Below are 16171 nucleotides of genomic sequence, written 5' to 3'. Positions count from 1 at the left end.
CCAAAAAGCTTTAATAAGCCTGTCCAATAACATTACACAATTTTTTCTCTCACTTTTTCATCGAATTAGACCTGACTCTAACCACATCGTCAAGTAGCTTCTCGTAGACCTCATCAACAGCCCTTTCGTGTTTATATGCCCCTGCATCACCTTCATCGTCAGATCCAATTGAGACAGGTGATTGTGGTTCTTCTGACTGAACTTGATCTTTTGATGTAGCATCCCAATGCACAGAGTCTTGCCCCACAGGGTCCCGTTTTTGCTCGCCTTCGGTCCGGCTAACGGAGTAGATGTTTCTAAGCTTGGAAACGTCGATCTTGCCGATCAGGTCCGAGACACTTTCTATACCTTTCGCCTTGATAACGGCTTCTCTCAACTCCGGACCGGAAGGTAAAATGTTCAGCTTTGGAGTGGAGGAGCCAGTAACCGGAGAAACGACCGAAGAAGTTGTTTTAGGTACCGCTGAGCGAGGCGGTTTATCAGACACTTGAGGAGTCATGAATGGATCTTGTTGCTGCACAAAGAAACCCCATCTGTGAAATTCACCTTCCTCTTCCTCTTGGGCCTTGGCATGGATTGAAGTCTGCGAAAGCTTTCTGAATAGAACAGGCTTACCTGTGTACTCATCAACAGCTCTAGTCTTACCATCAACGCTATTTTCTACCACAACCTGGTGTGGCTGCTCAGAATTGACAGCAGTTGCACCGTGAGCTTGTGGTGCAAAATATGTGGATTCATCGATAATCTTCAAGTTTGGAGAAACTATAGGTCCAGTCATCATCATATCACTGGAGCCTCTATGCATATGAAGATCGAGAGGCAGCATTGGCAGCTTGAGTTGTGTTGCCGGCGCAGGGCTGGCAGTTTCATGATCATCAGCCTCTTCAAAAATCTGTACAACCTTCTCTAGGGAACTGTCAAGGAGACAGAAACGTAAAAGTGTCTCTTTGCCTTGTAGAGAAAGCGTTCCCTGCCTTCTTTGTTCGAAAAACTTGTCCATGGTTTTGTGTATCTCCTTACGCAGTCTCGTCGTTCTTTCGATCAGAGCCTTCGAGATTATCTGCTTCGATACGTCGTCGTCCGAATTACTGTCAGCCGAATTGTACTTGGCCTCAAGTATCTTCTCAGCAGTCTGAGTCAGAATAGAACCGTCAAATATAAGATCCTCATCGTCGTTGTCATGAGTTAGATCGTTGTTCAAATTGCGTTCCATGTTTCTCATGAGATAGAAGGCAATCTTAGAACTGACCACGTCGGATATCAAGTCGAAATCAACATCCAGAACATAGACGTTTGAAGCTTTGACCATCGAGTATAATGATAGCGCAGCAGAAACACCAATGTTCTGATTGCCCAATAGCGAAACATGAATAAGTTGCTTGCATTTCGACAGAATACTGGCAATGGCGACAATCTGAGGACTCGTGAGGTTGCTGAACTCAAGATGAATTCTTCTCAAGTCCGCAAACTTGGGGAGATACTCGGTCAGAACAGGAATGATCTTTGGAAAAAGATGAGGGTTGTTGCTCAAATCTAAGAACCGGATGTTTGGTAGTTTCGACAAAGTCTTGATTAGATCAACACAATCATCCAATTTGACATTTGTAGAATTGATCGAAAAGAACATGAGCTTGGGTGGATAATTCGTGGCAAACTGCGTAATACATGGTCTCAATTGACCTTCACTAAGATCGTTGAAAGCGATGTCCAACCCAACACAGCTTGATTTGGGATCCGTAACCCACGAAGCCAAAGTAGCAGACTTTCCAACGCTAAGGTTGGTTGCTGCAACTCCAAGTCTCAACGTGTTGATCATAACACCTCTTCTGATCAGTTTGGAGAACTGTTCGTCAGTCAACTTGCAACCATTGATCACCAGCTCAACCAAACCACCTCTTTTTGCAACACATTCTGTGAACAAATCCCAGTTCATCTGGGATCTAATATGGCTTCTGGGTGTGTCTGATTTGACTTTTTGTTGCGATATATCCAGCTTACTCAGTGACTTGTTGAGAGTGAGAAACTTGCACAGGTAGAGCCAGCCTTCCGAATCCATGGCAACGTTCCGCAGCGAAAGTTTCTCCAGACCTTTTGAGTTCACTAGACTAGTCAAGAACACCTTTAGCATCTCATTGTTCATCGTGACATTGTCAAAGATGACTATAGCAATTGGGGTAATTGCCAAAAAGTCCGCAAAAGACAATACATCAATCAGAGTGGGTTTTGGGTTTAGCAGCTTCAAAATTTGCAGCGGTCTTGATTTACCCTTTAGCTGCTTTAACGTAGCAGGAATAGGCAGGATCTCACGAAGATGGCAACAACGGGTATATACAACATCCAACGGAATCTCTCTTTCGTCTTCATCTTCGCCGTCCTCATACCCAGATTCTCTGCCATGACGAACGGGCTCTTCGCCGTCAACTTCAAAGTAATCGATATGCTCATGCAAAGGCTTGTCAATCTCCACATTCTGAGAATGCGAGTACAGACTTTCGTCTTCAGCTTCATCAGCAACGGACTGGGCGCCATATGATTTTTTCTTGAAAGCAGCCACTTCCTTGGCAACTCTCTGAGCAGCCAGATGCGCTTCCTGAGCATGGTGCTGTGCCTCAATTAAGGCCTGTCTCTGTGTATCCAAGGCAAGTGCAAGCTCTTTCTCGTCGATCATTGGCTTCTTTGCTGCAGCGTCGTTGTTGTTTGAGTCTGTGATTCCTATGGTCAACCGAGCAGGTTCAGCAGTCAAATCTTCTGGTATCAGCACATTTCCCTTGCGAGGTCTTCTAGATGGGATTTGCTGCTGGGGGTCATCTTGAAGCTTGTCAAGAGAAAAAGTTACTCGTTTCAACACCGTTTTCTTCAAGGGATCTTCCTTCACAGGTGCAACCGTAGGTGCAGCCACAGAAACACGCCTCACTTCTGACGAAGTCCTTTTCACAGAACCTTCCCTCTTGATATCGCTCGGTGCTTTATTCCTCATACCGAACAAACCTTTTTTCTCAACAGGACTAGCGCCAAGCGAAGACTGTGTCGGCGAAAGACCGACTTGTGGCACAGCAGGCACATTTTTCGACGAGAATTTTGAGGAGATTGATGAAAGAAACGATTTCTTCGATGCAGAGCCAGGCGAAGTCCCCAGACCCTCCACAGGCGCGGATGTAGAAGGCGAGTTCATCTCTTTGAAAGCCATTTTTCTAAAACTCTCCACAGGGACAGCTGGGTCGGAAACCGACCGACTTCGGCCACTATTCTTTAAGACCGAGACAGGAGCCTTTGCTTGTACAACAGAAGCCTTCCTTGGGTCATCCGGGACAGTTTTATCACCCACTAGAGCATTTCCTGTGGAGCGCCGCCTCTGAGGCAAGCCGTCCTGTAGATCGTCAATTGAGGTAGTTATCGATAGTTTGGCCCTTTCAGGTTCCTCAGACGAACGCCGTCTAGTAGTCTGTTCATTGATGACATCTTTGGAGAGCGAGGGTACCCTTGCCGTCAATACCCTATCAGTTTTCCTCGCCACTGTCAATTCGGAGTTAGTTTACTATGCTTGAAAGCTTCTAAAATCAGTAGGAACTCACGTTTTTTACTCTCCTTTCCACGAAATAGCCAGTCAACATCACCATTTGAGACTCCGGAAGATTCCGATTGCTCGGTTATCACTGGTTTTGAGTTCGGAGCTTTGGCATCGCAGGCTGTCGGAGACCCATTCGAGTCTTCCATTGGAGAGATACGATTGTTCGAGGAATTGGTCGCCAAATAGGGTTTTTTGGTGGGGCTTGGGCTTCAACACAATAAAGCTAGAATTCAAATGACAAACCCCGAGGGATTTCAAATAAGCACAGTGCAACACAGAAGATCCCACCTACAGCGATTGCCTCTCGCTAGCAGCACAAACAACGGCAACTTTGGACGTAAATATAGACTCTGTGGCAATTTCGTAAATCAGCAATAAGCCCACAACAATATTTTAGAGCCTCTGGTCCAAACAATGCTCCAAAAGTAGTGCTATTGTTGTATGATCCAGTGACAAGAGGACAACACTTCCGTAATACTCCGGTGGGTCAGATGCTTGTGGCAGCTAGCAGCTATCTCCGGCCCTTTTGGGCCCTCCACATCGGACCTTACTAAGGCTCGAGGCATTACACTAAAGGACTAGAAATCCCGGAAAGACACAATATAATGGGGAATTTTTTTGGCGTTTTTGAATAATTTATTGTTATGATATTTGACAGGGTTTCTCAATTTTTGAATTTTGGACGGGGTACATGCAAAATTGGTGGGGCCATTTAAACTTAAGCCTGGCATGGAGCTTTTGACAGATGAAGTGCACATATGGTTAGTGCATTCTGTAACCAGAACCAACAATAGACCAGTTATGCCTACGCAAACACTTCAAAAATTCCATGATAGTATGGACCCAGGACTGCAACGAGTGCATTCTACGCTCTACATTTTCGTACCTTTAGAATGATCCAAATATTACACTAAATGATGATATCTCTGAATCGAACTTAGTTGGCAGCCTTGAAAGCAGCAATCTTCTCAGCAACTCTGGCATCACGCTCAGCCTTGGTAAGCTTAACTTGTCTGTACTTCTTGGAGTTAGCAGCGTATTGCTCCTTGGTGTACTTCTTCTCGGTTGGCTTGAAGGTTGGGTCAGCTCTGATCTTCTCGTGAGCCTCAATGTAGATGTCCTCAACGGCATCAGCCTCGATGTCGTCAGCCAAGTAGCCCTTGAACAAAGTTCTGAACTTCTCTTCATCATCATCGGCCAACTCCTCCATGTATTCGGAAACGTGGCCGGCAAAGATGTACTTTCTCAACAACTCGGCGTCCAACTCCTCACCTTCGATATCCCAACCTGGGAATCTCGAGGCAGAGTGAGGAATGTACAATCCACCGTCAGAAGCACCCTTCAAAGCACCAAAGACTCTAGCACCGGTGGTGGTTCTTTGCAAACCAACATCCAAGTAGACCTTGAATGGACGAGGAGCATCCTCAACGGCCTCGGTGAGCTCGAACTCACCCTCAACCTCCTCAACACCCTTGTAGGTCTCGTCGAGGCCGAGCTTCTGCAAAGCTCTTCTGGCAACGAGCAAACCGGTAGCGTAGGCAGCAGCCCAGTTGGTCAAACCGTGCTCGATTCCGTATTGTGGCAACTCATGGGAGTAAGCGGCAGCGAAAACGAAGTCTCCGGTGATGGTAGCGGAGATGATCTGGCAGATGATGTCCTTGTTGGTGAATCTGACAACCAATCTGTACTTTGGAGAGTTGTACTTGGCCTTGTGTTGAGCGACGAGTCTCTTTCTCTGGTAGTAGTCGGTCTTACCCTCAGCTCTTCTTCTGAAAGGAGTCTGGTAACGGGAGGAGTAAGCAGAGGTTTTAGTAGTCTTTTGGAAAACCATTTTGCAATTAAATATGTACTTGGTGGTATATGATTGATGTAGGTGTAGGTGCGAAAAGTTTGAGTCTGAATAGCTCGAGAGGTGTGTGTGAAAAATTCCTGGGCATCGCGGTATGGGTATTACTGCTGTAATGTGTGGACTGCCGGCGTATATGGAGTCACTAAGTAAAGACTAACATTTAGTTGGAACACTACAATTTACCCCAATCGAGATAACGGGCTTCTTGAAGTCTGAAGCTTTATATCGAGGTTTCGGCTACAGCTGGCAAATAAAATGGTTTATGATGTTTTAACAATAATTTTGCGAAGTTTATATTATTCACAACTAACGGCTCCGCTTTGAATCAGAATTTAGTTACGTGCAAAGACCTTCAAAGATTGCCCCCACAGTGCTGCGCCGCATTGCATCGCCTATCGATGAGATAATCAGCTACACAGCCTTCTGGGGTCAGACTCTTGGAACTGATAACCAACCCCTTTAACTGATCACACATTGCTGGATTCCTTTTTTGCTTTTGGTAACAATCATCAATGCCAAAGACACAAATCATTATCTACAACCTATCGGACTCCGATCTCACAGAGAATCAGGATCAATCTTTCTCCAAGCTGCTGAAAGCTGCCGTGTTCACCTATGTACAAAATCAACACTTTGCTGAGACTCCCACCTGGACGGTGTTGCCTTCTTTGCAAAGAATAATAGTCAGCTTTGAAAGTCCAGAAACTTGTGAAGATGTTTTCTTATTTATCAAATCGCATTACAAATCATACCACCCAACAAACCCCGAGGGGGTCAACGTTGAGGCAATGAAACCCAGGTTTGATACGTCCAAACCTGAAACTTCGCTTCGGGTGGAGACATATTTTGAAGCCGAGGATGAGAAGAGAAACATCATCACCAGACTTAGAAGTGCTAGTTTGGAGGAAGGCTCGCTCAAGAATTCAGAATATTCTCCTATGGAGCAGTATAGGGAACCAACACCCGAGACGAATGAGGAAGACAAGAAGATAGAAAAGGAAGAGGATAATGGCACTCCAACATTTCTGTTCACTCCCACGGAGCCATCTTTTTCGAATCGTCCAGTTAGTCCCTCGATCACCATAGATAGGTTTGAGTAGACAGTTTTACAGGTTTCTCAATTGTTATCCAACGTGGACAGTTCGACAGCTCCAATACATTCATTTTATTCCCTCAATATAGACAGTTCGTTCAAGTTTTTTTATGTACAGACCAAGGCAGTCTCACTCGCTTCAATGGCTTCACTCACTCGTTTTGGCCACAACCGGAACCAAAGTATCACCATCAGCACCATAGTTCGCCTTGAAAAACGTATAGTGCAGTACGATATCGTCAATGTTCTTCATCGCAGGGTCACTTGCAAAGTCTGGGTCGATGAAAAAGAACAATGGCATGTCCACCTCCTCTCCAGCATTCAGCTTCTGTTCCTCGAAGCAGAAACATTGGATCTTGTTGAAATAAGGCGCAACATGATCTGGCGTCACCGAGTAAGTTGCCATTCCAATAATATCCTTGTCACTGGTATTTTTAGCTTTGTAGAAGGCAAGAGCAGTCTCGCCTGGTACTAAGTACACCTCCCGCTGTTGAGGAACGAATTTCCAAGGCAACATTGAAGATGTTTCCGCAGTGAAAGAAACCCGAATCTTTTTATTAGTGTTGACAGGAATCAACTTATCTGGCGTGATCTTTGAGGCATCCGTCATCGGAGTACCTCCCCACCCGGTCCTCTGACAAATGGCCCTATATAGAGGCACAGAACCAAACGCTAGAGCCAGAAAAATTAAGCCCAGAGACATCGAGTAATTTGCAGCCGTTCTGGTCCTTTCTTTCTGCTTTTTTAGCTTGTGTTGCTGATATAGTTTTTGGAATTCCTCGGACGACATTCTAGGCATCTGAGACTGAGACTGAGGCTCTTGGGGCCGAGCATCTTGAAATCTGGTGCTGGTGGAGGAAATTAGTCTGGCTGGTACAAACAAAGGCAAACACATACAGCGATTCAACGTGAATCTGGACATGTGTCTAGAAGGCCCCAGAGGACCGATAACGCGAAGTATCGCGCTCATGTGGAAAGTAGACAACTGTGTGATTTGTGTCAAATGCTCAAATTCAGCCCTGTCTTCGGGATATAAGTTCAAATACGTTTCAAGCTTAAAGTCTCCGTCAATTTTAGTCGAAAATTCCGCTCAAATATATTCCTCGCTTTAATAACCCTGCCTATAAGGCTCCCCAATATTTCAGTTTCCATCGACTTAGATACTCATCCGAGCCCACTGCCATTCTCCTCGGGTCAACAAAGCCCCGAGTCCAAAATTATGGCCAAAAGTTGGAAACAAGCCTTACTAAGGTTCCCACAAGCCAATGTAAATTAGTCTATTTCCAACGACTCTGAGTATATCAGCCGCCAGAAGTTTGTGTGTATATTTGTTTTGACAACTTGTCACATGTCGGGTGAATATTTGATGAAGACCGACCAATCGGGGCAAAGTGGGCAATCGGGTCTCGGTACCCCAGATTTACAGGATAACCGTGTTCCTCCAGCTTCCAACGTTAGTTCGCCAACACCAACCTCGGTATCGCCCGGATCGGACTCTGGCAAGGACGGAAGAAAGAAAAGACGCAAAGTGGCCATTGCCTGTGTCTTCTGCAGGAGGTCGCATATGATATGCGATAGTGCTCGTCCTTGTTCTAGATGTGTTAAGAGAAAGATCGGACACCTGTGTCATTACGAGCCTGCCAGCTTCAAGCAGGAGAAACAGCTTTCGAAGCTGAAACCAGAAGATTCACTTTTCAGCGATAATAGAAGCCCGTACCCTGCAGTGACGTCTGCTAGCAACGCAGGCTCGCCGACTGTGGTTTCGCATAATACCTCATCCAACACTCCGCTGGATAGAGGCTTTGCGGAGTTGGAGTACAGTTTTGGAAATGGTACGAATAATGGCCTGGGTACGGGCTATCGTCAAGATGGAGGCCAACAGGCCCAGCTGGGTTATGGTGAGTTTCAGGAACCATTTACCAATAAGACCAACAGTGTTGGATCTCTCAACCAACAGCCTTTCTTCTTCTCCGAGCACGCAGGTAGCGAGTTCAGTTCTTTGAACGAGTTCCTTTCCATGATTGATGATTCTGATATGATCAATACCTTGAATTATAACGACGATCCGGCTTTGCAAAACTTGGACGGTGTTTCTCAAATCAGTGCCTTGAACTCTGTCACCAATCTTCAAGCTCAAGCCCCCAAAAATGGATTTTCCAATGGCCAGTCACAACAGTCAACTCCATCGATGTTCAGTGGCATCAATATGCCCTCCCTTTCTGCGCAGATATCTTCTTTCCCATCTACGGATGCGGTTCCACAGATCAGCGCGACGCCAGAAAGACCAGCCCCCAAGACCGAACGGGCCAAATCTACTTCACAGCAACAGCAACCAGTCATCTCAGACAGCGCGCGTGATAAGTTCTTCCTGACTGCTGCTGATCCTACGACGGAGATTTCACCCGAAGAACGACTGAAACAGGTGATCAAGGCCAAATTGGATGCCGGCCTTTTGAAGCCTTACAACTACGCAAAGGGATATGCGAGATTACAAACATACATGGACACGTATATGAATGCTTCGTCCAGGCAGCGAATCCTAAAACCTCTCTCTACGTTCAGACCAGGCTTTCGAGCCGTTGCAAAGACATTGAAGGATATAGACCTGATTCTGGTGGAGGAGAACTTTGAGAGAATGTTACTTGACTATGACAGAGTGTTCACCTCCATGGCAATTCCAGCATGTCTTTGGCGTAGAACTGGCGAGATTTACCGAGGGAACAAAGAGTTTGCTTCCCTGGTGGAAGTGTCCATCGATGATCTCAAAAATGGCAAATTAACTATCTACGAGGTGATGACCGAAGAAAGTAGTGTCAACTTCTGGGAGAAGTACGGGTCAATTGCGTTCGACAAAACACAGAAGGCTGTGCTGACGAGTTGCAATTTGCGAACGAGAGATGGAAGAAAAAGGAAAAGTTGTTGCTTCAGTTTCACCATTAGGAGGGATCGCTACAATATTCCAAGCTGCATTGTGGGAAATTTCATTCCGGTGTCACAGTAAAAGTATGTCTAATATTTTTTATTTTGCTCAACGGGCATCGGAGATTTTGCTATGTAGATTGAGAAGCGTTCTGAATCGTTTTACGGATCGTTTTTAGACCCTCTTCAGTATCCAGCGCTATGTTCGTGCAGCTTCCTGCATGCACGCCTGACCTCTTATCGCTCACGAACTTTGAGATAATTCCCGAGGTCACACTCCCGAAATTGATATATTTAACCTCCTCAGAAAGCTCCTGTATTGTCTGCAAACATTTCAGAAAGTTCACGGGACGAGATGTCACATCGATGATGTTCCTTATCTGGTCTTCAGCATAAGTCTGGATGCATCCATCCAGATTTGACACCACCGGAAATTTCATCTCTCCCGGCTTATAACCAATTTTATTTCCCAGTATTGGAGCACCTATATATGCCTGTAACATTTGATCCAATCCTCCCTTAACAGGGCTCAAAATATCATTGTGGAAGGGAACTTTCACATCCAAATCAATGGCCCTAATTCTGGCTTTGAGCTTCAGCTCAGCCAGATGCTCCTTGAGTCTGCTAACCACCACTAAACAGCTCGATTCCAGTCCGGATATAACTATCTGCTGAAAGTTGTTTATATTCGACAGGCTTATTTGATCTTGGTTCCGCAGAAATTTCAAAACGTGGTCAAATATTTGTGACGGGAAGACGAGCGCAAACATTTTGAATTGATCTTCAGATACCCTCTGCGGATCACCAACCTGGTAGTAAGAAGCGACACATTTCTCCATCAACATGCCTCTCTGCGAACAAAACTTGATGCCATCTCTGAAATCAATTACGTCTTGCATGACCAGAGCAATAATTTCCCCGAGGGAATGTCCCAGAAGATAATGAGGCTTGACAACAGGATCATTGAACATATCAACACCATGCTCTTCCCGGATCACTTTGGCAAGCAGCTTCGTGGTGAGCAGCAACAATGGTTGTTGGATGCTGGTCTTTTGTATAGGAGATTCAATGTAACCACCCAAATTCGCCTTCGGATCTCTCACAAATCTCGAGATGGTGAATCCCAGCGCGTCATCTGCTTCTTCCAACAATTCTTCAACACCTTCAACGTGTACCCGTTTGCTGAGAAAGTCCAGATGTTCAACGCTGAAGACGCCCTGGCCCGGGAACACTAGTACGGTTGTTGGTCGAGAAAGTGAAGATTTCAATCTTTTATGAATGAGTCGTCCAATCATCTTTGGCTATTGAGCGGATATATGTCATCTAATGATGGAGTACAAATAGCATGGACTGGCAGAGATAGATAGCATCGCTGCCTATGCGGAGAAGCACTCACCGCACTCAATGCGTTAAACATTGCTTCCCTAATCCTTCATATTAACATGAAAAATAAAATAGAATTTTTGGTTTTGACCAGTGGCTTCTTGTTGTAATGTGATAAGTTTTTATTTTTTTACATATCATGGCTCTTCCACACTCTGATTCATAACGTCTCAAGTCTACTCATTGATGAGCACAGTCAGCCAGTTTCTCTAATCGGTATCGACTACCTTCACCACTCACCACCTTAATCAACACTACATTCTTGCTCCTCGGTGATAAACAATCAACTTAAATGTACAAATTAAACCGTAATCCTTATATGAGATCATCTCAATGTTTTCTATCCTTTGAAGCGAGACACTGGTTTCAAGATCCGACTTCACGCCACTTTGGTCGACGTATCAATAAGAATCCCGGAACCTTTTTTTGAGACATCTGGAGGTCTAGATACTCTCTTTCTTCTCCAATGGGTTGTAACGCAGAAACTTCTCAATCAAATCCACATGCGTCAGCACCATCCTTCTGCAACAGTATCTCTTGAGCTTCAACTTATCCAGAGCATCACTTCAGCTAGTTAGTACATCAAATCCAATTGTATCATGTTTACGAGATGTGACTTACCCTTCAGTCATCTCATCATCTTGTAAATATTTGAGGTAGGTTTCCCATTTGTCACCAACCACCTTGATCGAACGTTAGCACCTAGCTCTTAAAAGCACACACCAAACACGGAATGCCAAACAAAAACATGGAATGCCACATACTTTACCGCAGGAGAAACAACGGACAGGGATAATCATCGCGAAGAAAATGACTTCTGTGTTAGTTAATGAACCATCCAGGTTACTCTCATTAGTAAACTTGGAAAAATTTCAAGGAGATTGGTGAAGGTCGTGTACCCATCCAGAATCACTAAAAAAAATTCCAAACTTTTCAGACGCTAAGACATACATCATTATTGAGCTCAACATTACGGATTTCCATTCTACCTGAACCTCAACTGATAGCCATGGTTGTTCAGTCTTCTCATTGGAATGTCACTGTTCAAGGAAGTGGAAGACCGCTCGAAAAGGGTCACGTCTTTGCCTCTAATGGTCGCCATTACATAGCCCTCTTCAAGTCTCAGATACGAGTCTATTTCCTGTCTACAAGACAGTGCATCAGAACCATAAAAACACCCGATTTGTCATCTGTTGCGGGAAGTGTTTTGTCAAAATCCAATGGTAGCATACTGTACGTTATATTGACGACAGGAGAGGTGTTGGTGACAAACTGGAAAGACAAAGGCAAGTCTCCAATCCTAGGAACTTTCAACCTGAATATACCAGATGGAACCTCCATAGTTTCGGTGTGTGATATCTTGAACTCCGACTATGAGCACGAAGAATTCTTGATGGTCGTTGGCAAAATATCCAACAACAGATCGCCACATACCCGCACTATTCTCAGAGCAGGAAGAAGCGATTCAACAGAGCTGTTCACTGCTAAGAACATCACCATTTTTGCCAGCTCCAACAACTGCAAGAGGTTTGTGTTTTTGAGTAGTAAAAATGAACTCATATACGTGAGACTTGAGCAAGACCAAAACATAGCCAAGAACGAAAAGGTCACTTTTGCCTACAAGACCCCCATCACCGCGATGGCCGTCTCTAATGAAGATGGAATAGTTGCTCTAGGTACATCGAGCGGTATTATACAAATAGTTTATGCTGAGGATCCTGAAACCCCCCAAAGATTGCTTAAATGGCACATTGACCAGGTTAAGTCTCTCAGATTCTCGAAGGACGATTCATATCTGCTCTCTGGTGGACTTGAAAAGGTGCTGGTGTTTTGGCAACTGGACACAGATAGACAACAGTTTCTGCCTCGTTTGAACGGTGCTATTGAGGAGGTGAGTATTGAGCAAACTGAGGGAGAACTATACTCTGTCAAGGTTTCTCTCAACGACTCCCAAGACTTGGAACTTTTGATTTTGAGTGCTGTTGACCTGACCTCGAGATTAAATGTCACTGGACTTAGACCCAGGTTCGCCACGCCGCTGGCAAACCTGGAAAAGTCCAGAAAGAGGCTTTTGAAGTTGAAAGCACCTCTTGAGGATGCCACCATGATAAAAAACGATTTTACTGCCCCGTTTGAAGTTCACCCCATCTCTAAACTGGTGTATACTCCATACGGGTCACAGATACAGGCTTTTGACATAGCCAAAAACGAACAAGCGTTCGTGCAAGACGTTGCATTTGCGATCCAAGCTGGTAAGGTGAGGACCGAAAACCTGATTGCTGACCCCTCGGTGGATCTGTTGTCATTCACCAAGGACGGCAAGTGGATGTGCACATTCGATTCCTTGCCTACTCCAGAACTTGACAATCTGCTATCATCCAAGGAAGTCAAGTATGCTTTGAAATTCTGGAAATACGTTGACAATCCCCAAGGCAAAGATAACACCCAGGGCCAATGGGAACTGTCCACCAAGGTTGTTGATCCCCATGGTCCACAGACTGCGGTCGTGGGAGTGATTCCTGCTCCGATTGCATACTCCGATGGCCAGGGATTCCTGACTGTCGACAACAGAGGCGGTGTGAGGATCTGGAGACCTAGAGTGCCCAAAGATGTCTATGTGAAGGCTGGAGTAGTGACCAAGAACGAGAAGTTACAGCAGACAACCTGGAGTCTGCGAAAAGTGAAACACGGAAATGGAAAACACCAATCCAACTCTGTCAGTGTGTCTTGGTCTCAGGACGGATCTTTGATTGCCTTGGGACATGAGACCTCGGTGGTTTTAATTGACATGAACACGATGCAAGAACTTGATTCACCAAGAATGCCATCTCTGGCTGGTTCGAGAGTTCGTTGGATCGGGTTTCTCCAAGATAATCTCGTTGTTCTTTCAAAAGACAGGCTCATCACCTTTGACCTGTCAACATTTGAGAACAATAAACTGGCACTGGCTTTCTCGTCGTGTGCGGGCGGAAGTAATCTCATAGCCTTGAGCGAGGACAAGGATTTGATTGCCGTTGCCATCAACCATTACACTGAAAACTACGATATACAATCTAGCATTTTGTTCTTCAGTCCGGGCTCTCTAAATCCCGTCTTCACAGGTTCTCACAATGTTGCAATTGCGTCTCTGAGATACTCCACTGCGCACGAATGCTTCGTATTCTTGGATACCGATGCCAGAGTAGGCACGATCTCAACCACCACCACTCTGCTTGAAGAGCTGGATAGTGTCACCTCGGAGATCGACCATGCCTACGAGATGAATGTGCTATTGCAAAATGCTCGTGCAGTTTCGTCAACTACTTATAATGGCCGTGACTTTGGAGACTTGTCTGGACTCACCCCAAAGGTACTCAATCCTCAGAGCTTCGATGCCGTTCTGCAGAATACTGAGGGGCTAAAGCTTGAGGCCTTGTTTGAGAGTGTGATGAGGGTGATCTAAAAAGCGTTAAACCCCTTCTAAATAGGTAATAGAGACATTTCTAGGAAATACAGAAGAAACTTGGTCACGCAAGTTGGTCTGCCATGACTGTAAGTGACTCATGCCCTGCATACTGAATACGGAAGTATAACTAAAGTGGACAAAAATGGCTACAAAAGTCATATTTCTGGATGGATTCCCGAATATGGAATATTCGCTGGCCGAATTTGACAGTACAAAGAATTCGCTGACCCATTATAGTCATTTCTATCTCACTGACTAATTCCATCAAGGTACAATCCCGCTGGCAGCCAGCATTATATAAGGCATCTCCAGCTGCAGGCTGCATCCGGGCCATGCAGGAGTCAGAGCTAAGCCAGATAAACAAACTTGGACAAGCTTAGTTTCGCACTTGAAGTTTCAGTGTTTTTTTAGTGCAAACTATACTCACTTACAAATGACAATCGACCCAATAATCACATCGTTCCTCGATACCGATCTATACAAGATCACTATGCAGGCAGCTGTGCTGGTGAACTTCCCCGATATCGGTGAGTAGAACACAACAACAGACCGTGACTCCTTACTAACATAGTCAGATGTTGTTTACAAGTACACAAACCGAACTGCTGCGTTTGGCTTGAATGAAGCTGCTGTTGATTGGATAAAGACCCAGATTAGCTGTGAGTATTCGAACTGCATGATGTCCATGGCGTGTTACTAACATGGAAACGTTGACCAGATTTGGAGTCCTTGAGATTCTCAGAGGATGAAATAAATTACTTGAAGAAAGAGGTGCCATTCTTGCCAGCAAAATATTTTGAGTTCCTCAAAGAATTTAGACTTGATCCGGAGAAGGAAATATTGTACTCAGGCACTCCAGAGACTTTCGGTCTGGAGATCCAAGGCAAGTGGTTAACGACGATCATCTACGAGATACCAATTCTTGCGATAGTTTCAGAAGCCTTCTTTAAGTTCGTGGACACAGATTGGAATTATGATGGCCAAGCTGAAAATGCTAGAGAAAAGTGCACCAAGCTACTTTCAAACGGATGCTCCTTCAGTGAGTTTGGAACTAGACGCAGACGCTCCTTCAAGACACAGGACCTGATCATGAAAGGAATAATGGAGGGAGTGGCAGAGGTTTCAGGAGAAACTACAGGGATTTTTGTAGGAACCTCCAACGTCTATTTTGCAAAGAAGTATGGAGTCAAGCCCAGTGGTACCGTTGCTCACGAATGGATGATGGGCGTTGCGTCCATTACGCAGGATTATACAAACTCGAATAAGATTGCGATGGATCGCTGGATTGCTACTGTGGGTCCTGAAAATACTGGGTTGGCCTTGACAGACACCTTTGGCACGGATGCGTTTTTAAAGGCATTCTATCCGCCATACTCGGACTACTATGCTGGCGTCAGACAGGACTCGGGAGATCCCCTTTTGTATACAGACAAGATTGCCAATCACTACCTGAATGTGCTGAAGTTGCCAAAGTTCTCCAAGGTCATATGTTACAGTGACTCTCTCAACGTGGACAGGTGTATCGAATACCATAAGAAGGCTACAGAGTCAGGACTCAAGGCCACATTTGGTGTTGGTACAAACTTCACCAACGACTATTTGTCGTCCTCCGGTTTGAAATCTGAACCCTTGAACATTGTGATAAAACTGAAGGAAGCCAATGGATACCCTGCCGTGAAGATCTCGGATAACACTGGCAAGAACATGGGCGATGTCGATACTGTTAAGAGGGTGAAGCAGGAGCTTGGCTACACAGAACGTGATTGGGCTGGGGGTAATGAGGCTCACAGATGGTGAGAATAGAACTACTAATTTATATGAATACATTCTCTAACGAACAATACCATATTAAAATGCATATCAGCATGCATATTGCCATAGAATTTGTCCTATTAATTAGCGAGTACACTACCA

General features: G+C 45.0%; 9 protein-coding genes across 9 annotated transcripts; 4 read left to right on the top strand and 5 right to left on the bottom strand.

Annotated features, from left to right (window-relative positions):
• Positions 1 to 49: 49 nt before the first annotated feature.
• Positions 50 to 3714, bottom strand: KUCA_T00005473001 (uncharacterized protein; the record flags this gene model as incomplete). The annotated part of the gene is made up of 4 exons (XM_022600671.1): positions 50 to 262; positions 311 to 403; positions 488 to 3513; positions 3573 to 3714. The coding sequence occupies 4 exons, from the start codon at positions 3712 to 3714 to the stop codon at positions 50 to 52; spliced, it is 3474 nt and encodes a 1157-aa protein (XP_022461470.1).
• Positions 3715 to 4505: 791 nt separating this feature from the next.
• On the bottom strand, positions 4506 to 5399 carry KUCA_T00005472001 (uncharacterized protein; the record flags this gene model as incomplete). The annotated part of the gene is made up of 1 exon (XM_022600670.1): positions 4506 to 5399. One exon carries the CDS (start codon positions 5397 to 5399, stop codon positions 4506 to 4508), a length of 894 nt encoding a protein of 297 aa, XP_022461469.1.
• Positions 5400 to 5929: 530 nt separating this feature from the next.
• On the top strand, positions 5930 to 6517 carry KUCA_T00005471001 (uncharacterized protein; the record flags this gene model as incomplete). Its single annotated transcript, XM_022600669.1, has 1 exon — positions 5930 to 6517. One exon carries the CDS (start codon positions 5930 to 5932, stop codon positions 6515 to 6517), a length of 588 nt encoding a protein of 195 aa, XP_022461468.1.
• Positions 6518 to 6658: 141 nt separating this feature from the next.
• Positions 6659 to 7480, bottom strand: KUCA_T00005470001 (uncharacterized protein; the record flags this gene model as incomplete). Its single annotated transcript, XM_022600668.1, has 1 exon — positions 6659 to 7480. The coding sequence occupies one exon, from the start codon at positions 7478 to 7480 to the stop codon at positions 6659 to 6661; it is 822 nt and encodes a 273-aa protein (XP_022461467.1).
• Positions 7481 to 7858: 378 nt separating this feature from the next.
• Positions 7859 to 9511, top strand: KUCA_T00005469001 (uncharacterized protein; the record flags this gene model as incomplete). Its single annotated transcript, XM_022600667.1, has 1 exon — positions 7859 to 9511. The coding sequence occupies one exon, from the start codon at positions 7859 to 7861 to the stop codon at positions 9509 to 9511; it is 1653 nt and encodes a 550-aa protein (XP_022461466.1).
• Positions 9512 to 9560: 49 nt separating this feature from the next.
• KUCA_T00005468001 (uncharacterized protein) lies at positions 9561 to 10846 on the bottom strand (the record flags this gene model as incomplete). Its single annotated transcript, XM_022600666.1, has 2 exons — positions 9561 to 10730; positions 10826 to 10846. 2 exons carry the CDS (start codon positions 10844 to 10846, stop codon positions 9561 to 9563), a joined length of 1191 nt encoding a protein of 396 aa, XP_022461465.1.
• A 409-nt stretch (positions 10847 to 11255) lies between these two features.
• KUCA_T00005467001 (uncharacterized protein) lies at positions 11256 to 11612 on the bottom strand (the record flags this gene model as incomplete). Its single annotated transcript, XM_022600665.1, has 3 exons — positions 11256 to 11376; positions 11434 to 11495; positions 11577 to 11612. 3 exons carry the CDS (start codon positions 11610 to 11612, stop codon positions 11256 to 11258), a joined length of 219 nt encoding a protein of 72 aa, XP_022461464.1.
• A 209-nt stretch (positions 11613 to 11821) lies between these two features.
• On the top strand, positions 11822 to 14254 carry KUCA_T00005466001 (uncharacterized protein; the record flags this gene model as incomplete). Its single annotated transcript, XM_022600664.1, has 1 exon — positions 11822 to 14254. The coding sequence occupies one exon, from the start codon at positions 11822 to 11824 to the stop codon at positions 14252 to 14254; it is 2433 nt and encodes an 810-aa protein (XP_022461463.1).
• Positions 14255 to 14690: 436 nt separating this feature from the next.
• Positions 14691 to 16054, top strand: KUCA_T00005465001 (uncharacterized protein; the record flags this gene model as incomplete). Its single annotated transcript, XM_022600662.1, has 3 exons — positions 14691 to 14784; positions 14833 to 14916; positions 14976 to 16054. 3 exons carry the CDS (start codon positions 14691 to 14693, stop codon positions 16052 to 16054), a joined length of 1257 nt encoding a protein of 418 aa, XP_022461462.1.
• Between the last annotated feature and the right edge of the window lie 117 nt (positions 16055 to 16171).

The sequence above is a fragment of the Kuraishia capsulata genome, genomic scaffold (assembly GCF_000576695.1).
Source record: "Kuraishia capsulata CBS 1993 genomic scaffold, Kuraishia_capsulata_scaffold_6, whole genome shotgun sequence".
Classification (NCBI taxonomy): domain Eukaryota; kingdom Fungi; phylum Ascomycota; class Pichiomycetes; order Pichiales; family Pichiaceae; genus Kuraishia; species Kuraishia capsulata.
Note: the sequence above shows the minus strand (reverse complement) of the source record. Positions and strands in the feature narration are given on the sequence as shown.